General features: G+C 57.5%; 2 protein-coding genes across 6 annotated transcripts; one reads left to right on the plus strand and one right to left on the minus strand.

Moving 5' to 3' along the window:
* Positions 1-17: 17 nt before the first annotated feature.
* Trip10 (thyroid hormone receptor interactor 10) lies at positions 18-8,460 on the minus strand. Of its 2 annotated transcripts, XM_027952688.2 has the most exons (15): positions 8,364-8,460; positions 7,053-7,168; positions 6,912-6,968; positions 5,995-6,142; positions 5,854-5,916; positions 5,526-5,630; positions 5,311-5,439; positions 4,657-4,803; positions 4,361-4,555; positions 3,285-3,452; positions 2,936-3,045; positions 1,058-1,190; positions 728-864; positions 528-646; positions 18-418 (listed from the first exon to the last, which is right to left on the minus strand). In XM_027952688.2, exons 1-15 carry the CDS (start codon positions 8,385-8,387, stop codon positions 270-272), a joined length of 1,800 nt encoding a protein of 599 aa, XP_027808489.1. In that variant the 5' UTR covers positions 8,388-8,460; the 3' UTR covers positions 18-269. The 2 variants fall into 2 exon arrangements, with proteins under 2 accessions (XP_027808489.1, XP_027808488.1); XM_027952687.3 differs by lacking the exon at positions 3,285-3,452.
* A 2,045-nt stretch (positions 8,461-10,505) lies between these two features.
* Positions 10,506-17,568, plus strand: Gpr108 (G protein-coupled receptor 108). 4 transcript variants are annotated; one of them, XM_071603413.1, is made up of 18 exons: positions 10,506-10,658; positions 11,399-11,518; positions 12,530-12,580; positions 12,774-12,856; positions 13,542-13,666; positions 13,781-13,827; positions 13,937-14,005; positions 14,086-14,190; positions 14,728-14,861; positions 14,960-15,035; positions 15,444-15,517; positions 15,600-15,717; positions 15,870-16,000; positions 16,087-16,130; positions 16,413-16,498; positions 16,634-16,717; positions 16,822-16,946; positions 17,271-17,568. In XM_071603413.1, the coding sequence occupies exons 1-18, from the start codon at positions 10,539-10,541 to the stop codon at positions 17,341-17,343; spliced, it is 1,665 nt and encodes a 554-aa protein (XP_071459514.1). In that variant the 5' UTR covers positions 10,506-10,538; the 3' UTR covers positions 17,344-17,568. The 4 variants fall into 4 exon arrangements, with proteins under 4 accessions (XP_071459514.1, XP_027808347.1, XP_071459523.1 ...); XM_027952546.2 differs by having other exon boundaries at positions 16,449-16,498; XM_071603422.1 differs by lacking the exon at positions 12,530-12,580.
* The last annotated feature ends 200 nt before the right edge of the window (positions 17,569-17,768 follow it).

Raw genomic sequence — 17,768 nt, forward strand, 5'->3', positions numbered from 1 at the left:
AAGGCACAGACTCCAGAAACTTTACATAATTTTTTTTTATATAAAACGAAATGGCCCAAGCCGAGTGGCGGGAAGACTTGAACATGAGTATGTACATCGACGCTGGAAGGCACAGCGGGTCTGTTGGGATGACAGGTGGGATGGGGGGCAGCAGGTTACACAGGTCTCAGCCAAAGCCACGGGGGCAGAAATAAAGTGCATAGGTCCTAGGGCTCCCCGTGGCCCAGAAGCAGCAGCCGACAGGCCCCCTCTTCCCGCCTCTGGCAAGTTCAGTTGAGCGAGACTCGGAGGTAGGAGGTGGGCACATAGCCCTCACCTCCCTGTTTCCGCCTGACCCGTGTCCAGCCGTCGCCTTTGTCCTCTTCCATCAGACTAAGGTCCTCGCCCTCGGTCATGGAAATGGTGCCCTCGCTGGACCCTGTCGTGGGGTGGGCCCGGGTCTCTGATTTAGGCGAACTTGAACAACCTAGCCAGAGACGCCCAGAGCAACTGATGTGCCCCCACCCCCACCCCCCGGCCGTTCTCACCTTCAAAGTGGTAAATGGCCACACACTGGCCTATAGGAGACGTGGGCTCCTCAAAATCCTCATCGAACTCTGTATAGATGGGGGTGTCCTGGCCCTCTTCTGAGGGGGGCTCTTCAGAGCTGCGTGGGAGAAGAAGGCAGATGGAAGCAGGCCCTCCGGGTGGCTCTCTTGGGTCACACCTGCCTGGCCTCCCAGCTCACCTCTCCTTGTTGTCCTGTGACCCATTGCTGCTGCTGTCTGGGGGGGCACTGGATGGGGGGTCGGGAGGCCGGGTGTGCCGGCCCAGGCTGTCCCCTCGATTGCTTAGGACCCGGCTCTCGGCTTCTGCCAGCCAAGCCTGGGAGGACAAGATCACATCAGCTCCGGGGCAGGGCTCCGAGGTCGGCCCATCCTGCACCCAGAGATTTCCTGAGATCACCCATGCACACCCAAGGCCGTGATGAGAAACAGCTGGATCCCTGTCCCCCACCCGGCAGTGACTCAGCCAGGCTGGCCGCCACTCCACCCCTCCCCCAGGGCCTTCCCCTTACCTCGTACTTTTGCACTTCCAATTTCAGCCGCTCAATGTTGCTCAGGGTTTCTGTGATCCGGGGCTCCAAGCTGGCAGGGTCACCCATTTGGGGTGTCTTCTCATACACATCCTTCATTTTCTTCAGAGCCTCCCTGGGGCAAGACAGAGGAGGAAAGAGACGCAGGTGAACAGGGGCTCGAAGCAAGGAGCAAGAGATTGGTTAGAACTCAAAGGTGGGGGCCAGACACGGTAGCCTGCACCGGTGGTGCCACCTACTTGGGAGGCTGAGGTAGGAGGATTGCTTGAGCCCAAGAGTTCAAGGCCAGCCTGAGCAATATAGCCAAACCCAGTCTCAAAACAAAGAGCTTCCATGCTAGTAGGGCTCACTGCCTGGGTTTGACTCTCAGTTTGGCATTTCCTGCTGGTGTGAGCTTAGGCTACAGAGCCTTGTCTGCAGATCTTAACCTTGAAAATGGGAATAACAGCGTGTGTGGGCTGGTGTGAGGACTGGAGCAGTACTTGGTACACAGTAAGCCCCCACAATAATTCAATTATTCCTATGTACATTGGGTACCTGGTATATACTAGGCATTATCCTAGCTCTAGGGGGCTGGGCTGTAGCTCAATGTCAGAGCACTTCCCTGGCAAGTGTGAGGCCCTGGGTTTCCTTGCCAGCTCCAGGACAGGACAGGAAAGAAAAGAAACATAGAGTCAAGATCAGGGAGTTCATGTGGAGGGTGCAGAATAGTGCCTGGAGCCCAGCAGGTGTTCGTGATTGCTAGCTGTGAGACTATCATAGTCTCCCATTCCCACCTCCGGGTACATCCGGGTAGTGGGGGCACTCATGGAATATGGCAGTCTCAGCTCAACTTCCTTCTAGTCATTACCTGACCCATGTCACAGATGAGGAAACTGAGGCAAGAAGGTGAAGCAAGCTGCCTGAGACTCCTGGGACGGCTAGAATTCACGAGCAGCCTCCCTTGACTCTAGGCACGCACCCTTTACCTGCCCCTCCACCATAGAAACCCTGAAACCACCTAGTGCCAGATGAAACTTCACCCCCGGAAAAGCCATCTGTCTGAGAGGTTACTCGCAGACAGCAAACTAGAACTTGGCTGCCTCCTGGCAAGTGGCAAACGTCATTCCTGTTATGTAACAGGACTGGGAAGAGGATTTTGCTGCTTGGAAAGAGTGAGTAAAGATTTTCTTTTTCATCTGGCAAATTTTTATTGTTAATATTTAAAGTGTTTCAATTATTAAATAGACAGCCATATCCTTTTCTCCCCTTTTGTGGTGATTAGACTGCTAGATTTCTTGATATTGAACCATCTTTGCATTATTGAGATAATGCCCAACTGATTATGTGTATTTTTTTTCTTTAAAAAAATTTTTCCTGATATAGTAAAGGAGACAACATAAAATTTCCTCCTGTGGTCACCTTGAGGCGTACAGTTCTGTGGCATTAGGTACCTATACCCAAGTATCACCACACATGGTGTATTATTTTGTGATATGTCATTGGATTTGCTTGGCTAGGATTTTGTATCTAAAATCAGAAGTGAGGTAAAAGGAGCCAGTAATTTTATTGGCTTGAGTTCTTGCTCACTGATTTAGGGACCCAGGTTTCCCCAGCCTCCTAAATAAGCTGGCAGCTCTCACTCTTTCTGTTCGCTAGAAAGGTTTGCAGGAGAGGGAAAGCAGTTTCCTCTGGGTGTGTGAAGAATGACCTGTAAAACCACCCTGCTGGTTGGTGTCTCTGGGAGATTTTTGGGTGCATCTGAGTGTAATTATTTTCTGGTTGTTTTTCCCCTGTGCTAGGCAAGCACTCTACCATTCCTTTAAATGTAACCCCCTGGCATGGTTCTGTCCCCTGCCTGCCGGCTCTGCCAGGCTGTACCTCTGATCCACCTCCTTCTGCAGCTCCCGGTTGCGTTCTTCCAACTGCTGCTGGAGCCGCTTTCTCTGCTGCTCTGGGGGCAGGTGGCTAAAATCCTCCGACGCCACAGTCTGCAAGGCGGAGAGAGGCCTGAGTCTGGGATTCTGAAGTCGAAGCTTCCAGGCGCTGCACACTCCTGAGGATTCAAGTCTGCCTTCCTCCCCTTCCAAGGTTCTTGGGAGCAAGGCCATGCACAGAGCGAAGCAGGAGAGGGGCCCAGCCGGCCGCGGGAAGCGAGCCCGGGGGTCCGCCACCCTGCCGCTGGGCGGGCCGGGCCAGGGCCGTCCCTCCTCCCCCAGCCTTCACTTACCCCACGGCCACCTCGAAGGCTGCGGAAGGATGCTAGCCGCGGTTTGACCGACTTACTGATCTCACTCAGTATGGCCAAGGGGTCGCGGCCGGACCGGGGGGACGGGGGTCCGTTAGGCAAGGCCGAGGGCAGGGGGCCCCCCAGGGGGGAGAGGGGTGGGGGGCGTGGCTACCAGCGGGGGCCGGGAGGGGAGGAGCCAGGAGGAGGCGGGAGTAGAGAACGAGGATGGATGGACGGATGAACGTAAAGATGGACGCAGAGAAGGAAAAACAAAAGGGAGAAAGAAAGAAAAAAAAATCATAACGGTAAGAAAATCACAACTTGAGATGCACAACCACACAGAACACACGTGCAAGAGCAACACAAAATCCAGGAGGTGGCAGGGAGGACGTTAGACTGCGGCCTGGAGGTCATGCCCCCCCCCACCCCATCTCCAGCATCCCTTGGCCCTTGGGACCAGGGGCTAGCGCAGACCCGCGGCTGTCCAGGGGCTTTCTGGACTCACAGTCTAGAAGGTGTGGGAGGCACATGCAGGAATTGAGGGCTCAGACACAGGCCAAAGGGGCACGCCACTCAGAGAGGGGTGTGGAAGGCAGGAAAGGTCAGGGGAGGAGAGGGCCCAAGGCCAAGATGGCAGGTGTCAGTGGGAGGGGTCTAAGGCACACTGGGGAGCCAGGGCTGTCCGAGGTGGAAACGAGGGTGTTAAGGTCTACGTCTGACACTGAAAACCAAAAAGTCCCCAAAGAAAGTGGCATAAGGAGTGGTGGACCAGATGGAGGCACTCCTGAAGGACAGGCTCACAAGCCATCAGGCCACACGAAATTCCATTAGCAGGTCTTTTCTCAGCATCCCAAAAAGCAGCAGACAGACTCCACAGGACCCCACCCTGCCCCCCTCAGCCTCGGGGGACTCCCAAGCCAATGGGCCGCCCGCCCGCCCGCCTTCCCTCCAGCCCGGGCCTGCAGCCAAGAGGAAAATTCCTGCCTGGGACTCAGCGTTCCGGTGGCTGGGCCCAACTCAGTGGGGCCTCGACTGTCCCCATCACTGCTCTCTCCCACAAGATTCTGGGCCCCCACCTTGTTCTTTTTGCCGAAGGGCCAGCGCTTGGCACGACTGCGGCCAGGGCCCCGGAGCTCAGGCCGTCCATCTGAGGGGGTGCCCAGGCTGCTGTCGGAGGGTGCCCGGTTCATGGGCTGGCTGAAGTCTTCGAATTCCACGTCGCCAGGGCGGGAGAAACCTGACTTATGCAGCTCTATGAGGACCTGGGAGTCCTGGGGGAAGGGGCAGTGGGTGGACAGTCAGGGGCAAGGCCAAGTGCCTAGTTTGGGGGGACCCTCCCCAGGCCCACTCCTCAGCCCAAACAGACACCCACATTCTTGGCATCCACGGCGTCGGCAGCCACCTTCATGCCCTCCAAGCACTTGGCGATGATGGGTACCACCTGCAGTTCCGCCTCCGATAGCAGCCCATACCCAGCCCCTAGGCGGGTGGCTCTGCGCTCATCCATGTCCTGCAGCTTCTGTGGGGCCAGGGCAAAGGCATGAGAAGCATGGGTGGGGGCGGCTCAGATGTGACGGGCTCTGCAAACATGATGGCGCTCAGGCCATCAGCACCAGCCCCTGCCCAGTGTGGTGGGGCTGAAACACAGGGCCGCAGGTCTCAAAGGTGACCCTTGCCTAGGGACTCAGAAAAGCCTCCTCAAAAGAGGAGACAGTGGAACAGGGCTTTGAAGAAAAAAATAGAAGCAGCACAGATGATCCCAGCACCCAGGCTGGAACAGGGACTGGAAAAGGAGGCTGAAATCAGAGAAAATAGAGGAGACCTAGAGGTTGTTAGAGCTGGGGCCTTAGAAGAGCGAGTAAGAGTTCCAGAAGGAGAGAAAGGCATCCCGGGAAGGAAGCTTGAGTGAATGCACAGCTCCTTGTCACTACCGGTCTCTAATTCTACTTCAGCCCAGGACGGGGACGTGGCCACTGGGGTGTTGCCACATGTGTAAGAGTTAGGCTGAAAGCGGAGGAGTGCTCACATCAAATATCTGGGGCATCTGTGAAAAATAGAAGTGGGCCTGGTCTCGGTTAAAGCGCTGTAACTGGGCCGCATATTCATTCTTGCTTTCTTCTGCCATATGACTCCGGAGGTGGGCTTGCTGTTTGGCCTGAGGGATACAAGGCAGAGGTTACTGCCAGGTTCCGGCCATGTCCCACTCTGACCCGTCCAGACTGTCAGAGGCCCCACATGCACCTTCTCCACATCAGCCTTGGTGGCATTGATATCCTGGTCTAGGCGCTCAGCGGTCTGGGCTGCCTTCTCTGCCTCCCGGCAATCTCGCTCAAACTTACGTTTACTCTGTGGAGGAGACAGAAGCGAGTGAAGCCATCCCCAGTAGGGGAGGTGGGAAACCAAGGTCATTAGGGACTGGTGGGAAGTCACCCAGCAGATGGGGGGCCATGGGTATGCTGGGAACTCTTGGGAGAGGGGTGTCCTGGCCAGAAAGAGGGGGCAGCTCTGGGGATGGGCCACCCTCGCCCCGCTCCCCAGGCCAGAGCTACCCACGACCCAGGGAACTCACATTTTCAAGCTGTTTGAAGCCACTTTCCAGCTGCTGCTGAGCCCGCCGTCCTTCCTGGAAGTGCTGTGGAAAGGAGGGCGAGAAGGCTCACCAGGGTTCCGGCAGGTGCCCTCGGCAAGACCCGGGGAGTGGGGCCCTCACCATCTTCCTCTCCTGCTTCATCTCCTGCGAGTACTTGACCAGCTCAAGACACACACGCACGCTGAGGTTCTCAGCCACCAGTTCCCGCTGGCCTGCGAAGTCGTTCACCTCCTGGAGAATCTGTACGAAGGACTGCTGCTGGCTAAACCTGGGACCGGGGAGAGGCTGGGATTCAGGTTCTCCAGGAGAAGGATGCCCTAGGACCCGTCTCCAGGTGAGAAGGGACACGCTCCGAACATTCATCCCCAAAGCAATGATAAGTTCTGATCCATAGCCCTTATCCTCAGCCCTTGATTCAGATGTGATTTAGAACTCAGAATCGTGGGGACTTGGGTAAAGGGGTATAACTCATACAATGTAGATGCCATGGGCACAGTCGTTCACTGTACTGTTAGGAATTGATGACAAGGGGGAACAGTCTGGGTATGTTCAGTACAAGGACAATTTTTATCACTAGAACATTTTCAATCCTTGGATATAAAGAACAACAATATTCACACTATAGGATAAAAAGACTAGAATCAACATCAAGTCAGTTTTGTTGGAGATTGCTGTCAAGTTACCACAGAACACACATAAAAAAAACACTTGTTTGATTTCTAGAGTTTTTTAGATTTTGGAATGGGAGACTCAGAATGAAGAGACACGTTCTGACAGCCACTGTGGGCTGGACACTTTTAATACTTTAACCCAGCTGTCTTCACACAAGGCCATGGTCACCGGTCCCATTTCCCAGATGAGGAAAACAGAGGCATAGAGAAGTCACTTTCCCAAAGGCACTCATTTTGCAAGAACCAGAGCATCCTTCTTAGCAGATGAGAGAAGGAGAAGCAGAGAACTTGAGCCCCACACCCAAGGTGGCTGGCTAGGAGGAGCAGATTTAGGACTGCGGGGGTCATCCCCCTCTCCATCCTTACTTGGATTCAGGGTCATCTTTGGCAGGTCTCTTGGGCAGATACTTCTTCACGAGGTTCCTAAAGGAAGACAGAGGCAGGAAGGCTGAGCCACCCAGCCTCAGGCCACCCGTAGTTCCGCGCCGCATCGGCCTAGGGTCTCACCGCAGCTGCTTAGCATAAGCTTGCTCCACCTCTGTGCGTTCTTTCACGAACTTCACGTATCTGTCCAACAGGTCCAGCCCCCACTGCGTGTGGCGCTCCAGCACCTCAAACTGATCCTGATGGCGAGCATGGAATGGGGAGGGCCAGGGTCACGACCTCGGGACCCCACGTTGGGCCCACCGACCAGATGCACTGGCAGCCTCAAAGCCCTGCGCTCCAAGGAGGAGTGGCTTCCCGGCGCCGCCCCGGCGTGGCGCAGGAGGAGGCAGGAAGCTGGCGGGAACCCCCTCCCCTTCCCGGGAAGGGCCAGAGAACAGGGCTGGGGCCCCTGCAGGACAACAGGGTCTTGGTCTCCCGACAGCCTAGAGGGGTGTAAAATTTGGAAAGGCTCCTCCCACTGCCCGGGCTCCCCTAATCCCCCCAGATACCGGAAAATCCGGCCGGCCTGGCGTGAGTCAGGGCCAGAGGGGCAGGGTTTGCAGCAGCTAATGGAGGGGGGGAACTTCGGAATAGCCAGGGGGCAGGCAGACACCAAGTTCTCTGATTCGGAGTCCTCGGATGAGTGACTCAGTTTCCCCACTAACTCCACTACGCCTCCAAAAATAATCCCACAGTGGGAGAGGAGGTGGCGATCTAGCTACCCTGCTGCACCCGGGAACCTAGGGATTCTGCCGCCCCCAGAAAAGGGAGGGCTCTGAGGTCCAGCTTGGAGAGGGGGAAATTTCTGGGGCTTCCTGGGTGAGATAAGAGGCAGCCGAGGGGCAGCCCCGCCCTCGGGTGTGAACTGGGGAAGGGCCAAGAGGGGTCAGGGGCTGAGCCTCGCAGCCCCCTCCCCCTCCAGAAGCGTTCCAAGCCCCTAGGTGTAGGTTAAAGGCGACTGAAAGGCGCTCAGTACTAGTAGGTCCCACGTGGGGAAGAGGATGGCCAGAGGGTCCCCTCCCCCTCCCAGTCGGACAGGCGAGCGGCGGGCAGGGACCCAGGGGCCGTAAAATAAGCCGCCGGCCTGACCAGGGCGCTCAAAATAGGTGACCTCGCCGGGCTGCCCCGGCCTGGTCCTAGAACTTCTTTCCGCCTCACTCTCAACCAACCCGTGCCTCAGTTTCCCTAAGTCAGTCCTGCAAACTCTCCCTTAGTCTCTGGGCGTCCAGAGACTCGCTGAAAACTCTGAGAGAGGACGCGGGGTAAGAGGGTGGGGACCCAGGGGTCAGTAGAAGGGAAAGTGCCGAGTCCCCGCTAAGGTACAGTGGGGACAAAGGGGGAAAGTCTGCACTCCAACAGGGGAGAACTTGGAGTCAGGTCGACCGGACTCACCCACAACTCGGTGCCCCAATCCATGCTGCTCCCGCCGCCGAAGCCGCCGCCGCCGCCGCGCCCGGTCCCCGATGCCCGCCGCCAGCCGCCCGCCTCCCGCCGCCCTCCGCGGGGAGACTCTGCCCAAGGCGGTGCGCCCGGCCCCGCCCCGACTCGCTCTGCCACGCCCACTCTATGTCATGCCACGCCCCTTCACGATTTGCCACGCCTCCTGCCCCGCGCGGATCCCAGCTCGGCGCCCCAAGGGCGGGGCTACGAGAAGGCGGGCCCAACGGACGCTCCGCCCCACTAAAAGAAACGTTGCGGCCCGCAGCCACTGGACCGACCCCTTAAAGGACCCCCACCCATTTTCTAAATCTCTGGGGCCCCTCTCATCCTCCCACCTCCTCCCCCGCCGCAGATGGTTCTTCCCTTCCCCCTTTTCCTCAATCGTTCCTTAAAGGGCCAAGGCACTAAAACCACCAAAGCCAAGTCCCTCCCCCATTCAGTTGAAGGGAGAACCTGAGGTCACCCGGCTCTTGCGGGACGACCCGGCTCCAGGCGTCTACGTTTGTCCCACTAATGGTCTGGTTCCTCCGGCCACAGGACGGATGGGAGGACTTCGATCCTGCCCAGGACGTGCCTCCGCCAAGGCCGGGTCCATTAGCGCCCCCACCGCATCCTGCATTCTCTCCTCCAGAGTCTCCACTGGGAAACTGAGGGCGAACTGTCCTTGGGGCGCCTGTCCCAGGCCTCTCCCCCGCTCCAGTGCAGTTCATGCTTGCACCACCCCATTTTCCAGTCTCATCCATGAGCCCAATCAGGTTTCATTAATATTACTGATCCTAGGATCCTAACAAGGCCCCTCCCCTAGATACTGGAGCCCTGGGGCTTGGAAGTCTGTATCCTACTCCCATAAAAGTCGGTTCACACCTTGTAAATCCCCTTGAGGCTCTGGGAAGAAGTGCCAATGGTGCCACCCATTTGGCACTCTTCCATTGGCCACACAGATAACAGACGCCCAGATGGGGCTGCAGGAGGAATCTGCCCCCCCCCCCCCATCTCCTCCCGTGTCACGGCTCCCAACCTACACTGGAGTTGTTGGCTCCTCTGGGACTGGGCCCCAGCTTCTGGTGGCTTCTGGGCTAGAAACCCTTTGATTGCAAGGTGGGATTCAGTGGCTCAGTCAGGGACTGGGGCCCAGCCCAGCAAAATTCTGGCTCAAATCTGGTCAGAGACTCAAACTGGATTTGGGATTCAGCCCAGATTAGCCCCATGGTTGGGATGGGATCTCAGACTGGAGTAGAAAGCTTACCAGAGGTTTCAGCAATGCAGTTAGGGATCAGGAACTGAAACTACGGTCCAGGAGTAAGGACTAATCTGGAGTCAGGGCTGGCCTATACAGACCAGGGGCTCAGCCGGAGATTAAGGCTCAATGTGCACGGGGAGCGGGACGTTCGGGTTTGGTAGGGTGTGAGAGAGGGTCAAGGTTTCAGGCTAAAGCTGAGTTTCAGCAGCAGCAAGGGGTTAAGCCTGAATTCTGCAGGTGGACCTCCAATTACTTCACTCTGGGACCGTAGCTTAGTCTAAGATTGGAGACTCAGCCTGGGGTCACGAGTCATCCAAGGGTCAAGACTTAACCTAGGGCGAGGTTTTGGCCTCTCTGTGGACCAGGAAGATTAGGAGAACAGAACAGCCTCAACAGATGCGTGTGTTTACCCAAAGCCTAAGCTCTGGCTGGGAGCCACATCCCCAGAGTAAGAAGCGGAAGTCTGTCCTTGGGGATATTGGGAAACGTAGTTCTTTTACTCCTTGTCCAGTGCGTCTACGTCCGCCGAATTCTGGGTAATGTAGTCCTGGACCGTTAAGAGTTAGGTCAAGGAATTCCGCTTTAAGGGCCGGATATCAGGTCCAGGATAATTGGTTAGACGGACTGTTTATCAAATTATATCCGGGACAATCTTTCTAGTGATTGGTGAAAGTGGAGGTGGGGTTAAGGGATATTAGTACTCCTATTCGGAGCTAGTGCTATCCATCTAGTGTCGCATAGGCGCGGTCCATCGAGGAGATGATAGCTGATTGGTTGGGCGGGCTGGAAACTCCTAAGAGTTCGGCCCCATGGTGCGGCGATTGGTTCGCTGGTAGGCGGGCTTGTGGGCGTCAGAGGCGGTGTCAGGGGAGGCGGCAGCTCCAGAGATGGCAGTGAGCGAGAGGAGGGGGCTCGGCCGCTGGAGCCCCGCAGAGTGGGGGCAGCGGCTCCTTCTGCTGTTGCTGTTGGGCGGCTGCTCCGGGCGTATCCACCGGCTGGCGCTGACGGTGAGACCCGCCGCGCAGCGGACTGGGGTGGCGGGGCGCAACTTTGCCCCTGAGAAGCCCCTGGCTTGGAGTGGTCTCGTCCATCCTCCCCCCTCCTGAGGCGGGATGGAGCAGTCTGACGCCCCCCCGCTTGTAGGCTCGGAGTGGTTTCGTCCCAGAATCTCTCCGTATTGGTGACGAGTCACCTGGTCAGCCACGTTAGAGTCGTGCCTGCGGATGGGGCTGGGGCTCTATCTCTCGGGACCCTTCGCTCTAAGCCCTTTTAAGTTCTTGGGCTCACTTTGGGGGACATTGGGGTCCCTTGGTGCCATTCAGAGGAAGTTCTGAGGATTCTCGAGTGGGATCTTCGGGACATTCGCTGGGATCTTGGGGGATTAGCCGAAATCTCAGCCCTCTGGGGTTCCAGTTGGAATCTGAAAGTTTTCAGGAGGTGAAGGCCAGGCGCACTGAGATGAATAATTACTTTCAGAGTGGTTCTCAGCCAGTGAGGGCCAGTTGCCCCAGCGTTTCTCTTCCTGGACTACCAGAACTGTAGTTGAAAAATCCAGGGCCACCCTGTCCCTGTCCTGGAGTGGTTCGGGGACACACCCTGCGAAGAGGTCTTCACATCCTCTCTTGTCACCCTCTAGGCCTGTCCTAAGTAAAGAGGACTGGGAGGCACGGAGACGTCCAGCCAGAGCCTTGGGGCTGGGCTGGTACAAAGAAGTCTGAGCTGTTTCTACCTCCTTGGTGTCCGGCAGGGGGAGAAGCGAGCAGATATCCAGCTCAACAGTTTCGGGTTCTACACCAATGGCTCCCTGGAAGTGGATTTGAGGCTCCTACGGCTGGACCTCCAAGAGACAGACGAGAAGGCCCCCTTGGTGAGGGGCTTGGAAGAGGGCTGGGTGCACAAGCTTCACCCCTCCTCCTCCAGTTCTGGATTCCCATTCTAGTTCTGCCCCTCACTCATGTGATCATGGGCAAGTCCCTTGGCCTCTGAGCCTCAGTTTTTTCACTTGTCACCTGGGAATAATAATATCTCATGTGATATATGCTAGGCGCTCTCTCTCTCTCTCTCTCTCTCTCTCTCTCTCTCTCTCTCTCTCTCTCTCTTTTTTGATTGCAGTACTTGGGATGGAACCCTGGGCCTTGTGCATGCTAGGCAAGCCCTCTACCACTGAACCACACCCCAGCCCCTTTTTTATTTTTTATTTTGAAACAGGATCTCTCTAAATTGTCCAGGCTGGCCTCAAATTTTAATCCTCCTATCTCAGCTTCCCGAGTAGCTGGGATTACAGGCCACCACACCTGACTTAGACACTGTTCTTAATGGGAGGGGAGGGCACACCAGTGAGCAAGACAGCCCCAGTCCCGGGAGTCAGAGTGAATGACTAGCATCTACTGATTCCACCAGGACCAGGTCCTCTGCACAGCAGTCTCTTTGGACTCCTTCCCTCTTAACTACCTCTCAGGAATGCTGTGGAAATTCACTGAATCCAGGTTTCAGGGGATGGCCCCAGCTGGGAGGTACAGAACTTGCTCAGAATCACACACCCTGAAAAAGACAGAGCTTCATGTCAGGTCCTGGTGTGAACTCCCAGGGCCCAGAGCAGAAACCCATCAACATTTTAATTTGTGGGAAACAGGGTGAGCTGTTGAAGTTCTTCTTGAGGAAGTGACATGCAGATTGAGAGATATGTGATGGCTGGAGATGAAGGAAGAGGACGGGGGAGAGATGGGTTGTTGGGAAACTCAGAGAAAGAGTGTGGGATCTGGGCACACTGTAGATGTTCAGTAAATGTGAAGCCACATTTCTGTTGCTGGGAAAGAGGTGGCTTGAGGGGTCCCTCCTGGAGTCCCTCACATCTTCCCTTTTTGTTTACACCCACCAGGTGGGGTTCAGTCTGAGCCGGGTTCGATCTGGTGGCATTCGCTCCTACTCAGTGAGTGGAGGGGTGGGGAGGGAAGGAGGGACTCTGGGGACTGGAGGATGTCTGTCTCCTGCCTCTAGAACCCATAGTCCCTGGTTGTTCCCCAGAGGTGGGGACAAGAAGAGACCTGAGGGAGATAAACAGGGTGGGGCTGCACCAACCCATAGGAAGAGGTAACCCCTGCTCCCTCTTGCCTGCTCTCCAGACCCGGGATTACCATGACTGTCCTCTACAAAGAAACAGTAGCAGCTTCCTGGTCCTGTTCCTCATCGACACCAAGGGTCTGCAGTGAGTTGGGGCACGACTGGCTAAAGATCCAAGTCAGGGTTTCCTGAGTGTGATACCCACATGTGCCGAGCTGATCAGGAGGAACAGGAGCTCAAAAGACCCTGGAGTCTCCTGGGAGAAGCCACTACCGTCCAGTGTCTGCTTCAAGCCTCTGATGATTGGGAGGAAGGAGAGGGAGGTGCTCAGGGAATGTTGGGGGCTCAGCAGAAGACCAGGTGCAGCTTGGGAGACTGGCAGCATTACAGGCCGTCGTCCTTGCTGAGTGCCTCCTGCGCTCCAAGAGGTGCCCCGGGAGCTTTAACATGTGTGAACTCAGTGATCCTTCCATTGTGCTTATGCCCATTCTTCAGAGGAGAAAACTTGAGTCTTAAGAACTGGGATTCAGACCTAGGCAGCCGGGTGCCAGGGACTCTCGACATCATGTTGCCTCACTGTGGGTACAAAATGAGGTGCTAACATGGAATGCAGGAGTCGGTTGGAGGAACGGGTAGTGGCCAGTGCAGCCAGCAGAGCAGTGAGGGGTTCGCCCTGATGGGTGATGGTTCATGCTGGGGTCAACCTGGTGACCCCAGGCTCAGCCAGGTGCTGTCCCCGGGGAGGAGATGCAGAGCGCCTGAGGGGCTCTCGTCCTTCAGTGCAGGTGTGTGCCTGACCCCAGGCTTCAGGCCCTTGCTTCTCACCCCAGGGTCCAGGTACGAAAATATGGGGAGCAGAAGAAATTGTTCATCTCTCCTGGGCTTCTCCCCGAAGAGACTTCCAAACCAGCGCTTCCAAAGCCAGAGCCCACAGTCACCCCCGAAGCAGACAGTGGTGAGTTAGGCTGCCTGCCAGGGAGGAAGATGGGCAGGGTCACACTGTGGATCCCCCTACTTTTTGCTGTCCCTCTGACTGCTCCTCTTAAAATCACTCATCTGTCTCCTACAGGAACCTCCACAGTCAACAAAGCCAAGGCAAAACTCGCAGTGTCTCAGGTTCGGTGAGCCAGGGTGGGAGGGAGAGAGGCCTAGCCCAGGGGTGCATGGGGACCCGAGCCTGGGCCATCTGGAAAGGCCAGCTGATGGAGGGACTCTGTCCCTTCAGGACCCCAATGGGAAGGACAAGGAGCTGGTGTTGGGCCTGGGCCACCTCAACAACTCCTACAACTTCAGCGTAAGTGTGTGTGGTGCCTGCAGCCTGGCCTCCCCCAACAGCTGGGGACCCTAGGCTGAGCTCGTCTCTCCCCTGCCCAGTTCCACGTGGTGATCGGCTCCAGGGCAGAGGAAGGCCAGTACAACCTCAATTTCCACAACTGCTACAACTCCATGCCTGGCCGGGAGCGTCCATTTGACATCACCGTGAGCAGAGGGGTAGCAGCTGGCTGCTGTGGTTGCCACAGGCCAGGAGCACCACCCCAGTGTCACTTCTTAAAATCCTCCTGGTGGCAGTGGTGGGAAATAGCACCCGTATGGCCGGCCCTCCATGTCCCGTCAGAGGATTCACCAACCGCAGATTGAAAGCGTTAGGGGAAAACGTTGCATCTGTGCCAAGTACATAGACTTTCCCTGTTCTTAATCCCTAAGCAATCCGGCACAGCCGCATGTTGCTCCAGGTACTGCGTCATCTAGAGATGACTGAGAGTCTGTGGGAGGCTCTATGCAGATGCTACACCATTTTACATAAGGGACTGGAGCATCTCAGTCTTTGGTGTCCACCAGGGTCCTGGAACCAAACCCTCAAGGAATACCAAGGGATGGCTATGTACCCACTGGAGAGATGGGGGAAGACTGAGGCTCAGAGACCAGTTTCCCAGCCAGAAGTAGGAGAGCTGGAGACTTGCCGTACTGGCTCCCCAAGTCCAGAGCTAGGCCCTGCGACCATCTGCCCCTCCCTAGGTGATGATCCGGGAGAAGAACCCCGATGGCTTCCTGTCTGCTGCTGAAATTCCCCTCTTCAAGCTGTACCTGATCATGTCCGCCTGCTTCCTGGCGGCTGGCATCTTCTGGGTGTCCGTGCTCTGCAGGAACACGTAATGCCCTTGTCCACACCCACCACCACTTCCCGCCACAACCCATCCCTACTCTCTACTGACGCTCTCCCTGCCCTTTCTCCCCAACCCTCTGCCAGGTACAATGTCTTCAAGATCCACTGGCTCATGGCGGCCTTGGCGTTCACCAAGAGCATCTCCCTCCTCTTCCATAGTGTGAGCGCCCAGGCCAGGCGGTGAGGGGCGGGCCGGGAAGGTGGGACGCTCCAGGCTCCCCCCAGCTCTGCAGGCCTGGGTGTCCAACTCTGCAGCTGTCTCCCCATCTCATTTGTCTGCCTGTCCTGTCCAGCTCCCACTGTCCACTCTCCAGTCTGACTGTCCCCTGGTCCAACTATGATTGTCCACATCACCGATTGCCTGGCCATCTACTCATCCAACTCTGCCTGTCCTTTTGCTGTTGTGGGTGATGACTGTCCGTTGTTGAGTCCCCCCCCCCCAATCCTGATTATAACCGTTCAAGTTTTTACACCCATCCCATGGGATCGCCCATGTCCCCAACAACCCCACCAGCCACCCACCCAGGCATCCCCTGGTCTGACTGTCCACCCGTCCGTCCACCTCCAGATCAACTACTACTTCATCAACAGCCAGGGCCACCCCATCGAAGGCCTTGCTGTCGTGCACTACATCACACACCTGTGAGTGCCCCCTCTGCCGGGCGGGGCGGGCAGGGGGAAGTGGGCAGGGGAGGCACCCCCTCATCAAATGCCTGTGCCCCAGGCTGAAGGGAGCGCTCCTGTTCATCACCATCGCTCTGATCGGCTCGGGCTGGGCCTTCATTAAGTACATCCTGTCTGACAAGGAGAAGAAGGTGTTTGGGGTTGTGATCCCCCTGCAGGTGTGTAGGGACGGCTCCCAGGGGGTGGGGTGGGGGTGCCGTGGCCATCAGAGGAGGGCAGGGGGCATATCCTGGTGGCGAGGTGGGAGCTCACATCCCACAGGAGTCAAGGGTACGTCAAGAGGTGACCACCTACCCGCCTGGCCATGCAGGTCCTGGCCAACGTGGCGTACATTGTCATCGAGTCCCGCGAGGAGGGCGCCAGCGACTACGGGCTCTGGAAGGAGATCCTGTTTCTAGTGGACCTCATCTGCTGTGGCGCCATCCTCTTCCCAGTTGTCTGGTGAGGACCCAGACCGCCGAGATCCTGCTCCCTACAGGAGTGGGCTTGTCAGAGCTCACTGCCCTCTGTCCCCTGCCCCGTCCCAGGTCCATCCGGCATCTCCAGGATGCGTCTGACACCGACGGGAAGGGTGAGACCTGCTCCCGGGACTGTGCCCCCGGCCCCCAGCCATCTTCCTGCTGCAAGCCCTTCTTTCTGCCCCCGGATGCCCCTCCTGACTCTGCCCACTCCTGGCCTCTGCATCCCTGGACACCCCGTGGGCCTCTCTTCCCCTTGCCTGGCACCTCCTTTCTCTCTGCTTGTCACCTCCCACCTCCTGACCCCCAGCCTCCTCTCCAGACTTTCTGGCCCTGGGACACTCCCCCAGGTGTCCTTCCTGCCCCCTCCCCTCTCCCCCTGGTCCTGCCCTCAGTGGCCCCTGACCCCCCTGTCTGTGCGCACCTCCCAGTGGCAGTGAACCTGGCCAAGCTGAAGCTGTTCCGACATTACTATGTCATGGTAAGAGGTCTGCCCTCATCATGGGGAGGCCTTGGCGAGGGGCCCGGAACCACCAGCCTCTTGGCACCCACCCCACCCTCTGTCCACCCCAGTGGTCTTAATCTGTTCTGTCCCATGCCTGCCACGCCCCCGTAGGTCATCTGTTACGTCTACTTCACTCGCATCATTGCCATTCTCCTGCGGGTGGCAGTGCCCTTCCAGTGGCAGTGGCTGTACCAGGTGAGCCCTGGGGAAGCTTCGGTTCGAGGGAGGGTGGGCCTGGGGGTGGGCCCTACAGTGTGTGGGGGGGTGCCTGACGCCTTCGTTCTGCCCCTTGTCCCCAGCTCTTGGTGGAGGGCTCCACCCTTGCCTTCTTTGTGCTCACGGGTTACAAATTCCAGCCAGCTGGGGACAACCCGTACCTGCAGCTGCCCCAGGAGGATGAGGAGGACGTTCAGATGGAGCAAGTGTAGGCCGGCTGAGTGGGTGTGGCCAGGGCGTCTGGGGGCGGGGCCAGGCGAGGGGTGGGGCTCCGCTCAGCTCCGCTCCCAGCTCTCCGGCAGGCTGAGTGGGTGAAGACCATTTGGGATGGGGTGGGGGGCCACGGCTGATGCGGGCTGCGTTAGGCCCACTGGAGGGTCAGCCAGGGTGGGCCTGGGTGTGGAGTGGCGGGCCAGGACTGCTCTTGGGGCAGGGCCTGGGTGGCCGAAGCAGAGTGGGCAGGCCTGGGGCAGCTCTGGGCAGGCCTGCCGCCCTTCAGCCCCCGACGGCCTTTTCTGCTGTCTGCCCCCAGAATGACGGATTCTGGGTTCCGGGAAGGCCTGACCAAAGTCAACAAGACAGCCAGCAGGCGAGAGCTCTTGTGATGTCTCTGCACCCCCAGCCAGCGGCCTCCTCCCGCCCGCTTCTCAGCCTGACACTCCAAAGCCTGTGGGAGCTGGGGCACCCTGCAGATAAGGCACCCTGCTCCCGGGGCTACTGTCCCCAGAGGAGCCCATCTACAAGTTGGACTGCCCCTTCCTCCCGGCAACTGCTGGGCAGCCCTGTCCTCTCCAGGGGACCACCACCCACTTCCAGCTGTATAATAAGGACCACTCCATTTTGCTACCCTGGTTTCTTGCCTTTCTGGGGGTTGAGGTCTCGGTGGAAGTTGTGTTTACAACCTGTATTTGCTTTACACAGTCAATAAATATTAATTGAGCAACTACCGTGTTCTGGGCCCCATGTCAGTGCTGAGGACAAAGCAGTGGCCAAGGCCCTCACCCCTTTCCAGCCCTCAAGGGCTCATGTT

Source organism: Marmota flaviventris, chromosome 1, assembly GCF_047511675.1.
Source record: "Marmota flaviventris isolate mMarFla1 chromosome 1, mMarFla1.hap1, whole genome shotgun sequence".
In the NCBI taxonomy this organism is placed as follows: domain Eukaryota; kingdom Metazoa; phylum Chordata; class Mammalia; order Rodentia; family Sciuridae; genus Marmota; species Marmota flaviventris.

Bases quoted from the DNA above. Each gene is read 5' to 3' on its own strand.
- Gpr108 (XM_071603413.1), top strand. From the start codon at position 10,539: ATGGCAGTGAGCGAGAGGAGGGGGCTCGGCCGCTGGAGCCCCGCAGAG. The intron at 11,519-12,529 runs GTGAGGGGCTTG...TACACCCACCAG, and splicing joins CAGACGAGAAGGCCCCCTTG to GTGGGGTTCAGTCTGAGCCG. The intron at 15,518-15,599 runs GTGAGTGCCCCC...CCTGTGCCCCAG, and splicing joins GTGCACTACATCACACACCT to GCTGAAGGGAGCGCTCCTGT.
- Trip10 (XM_027952688.2), bottom strand. From the start codon at position 8,387: ATGGATTGGGGCACCGAGTTGTGG. The intron at 4,556-4,656 runs GTGGGTGTCTGT...CCCTTCCCCCAG, and splicing joins ACGCCGTGGATGCCAAGAAT to GACTCCCAGGTCCTCATAGA. The intron at 3,453-4,360 runs GTGGGGGCCCAG...CCCCGCTGGTAG, and splicing joins CCTTCGGCAAAAAGAACAAG to CCACGCCCCCCACCCCTCTC.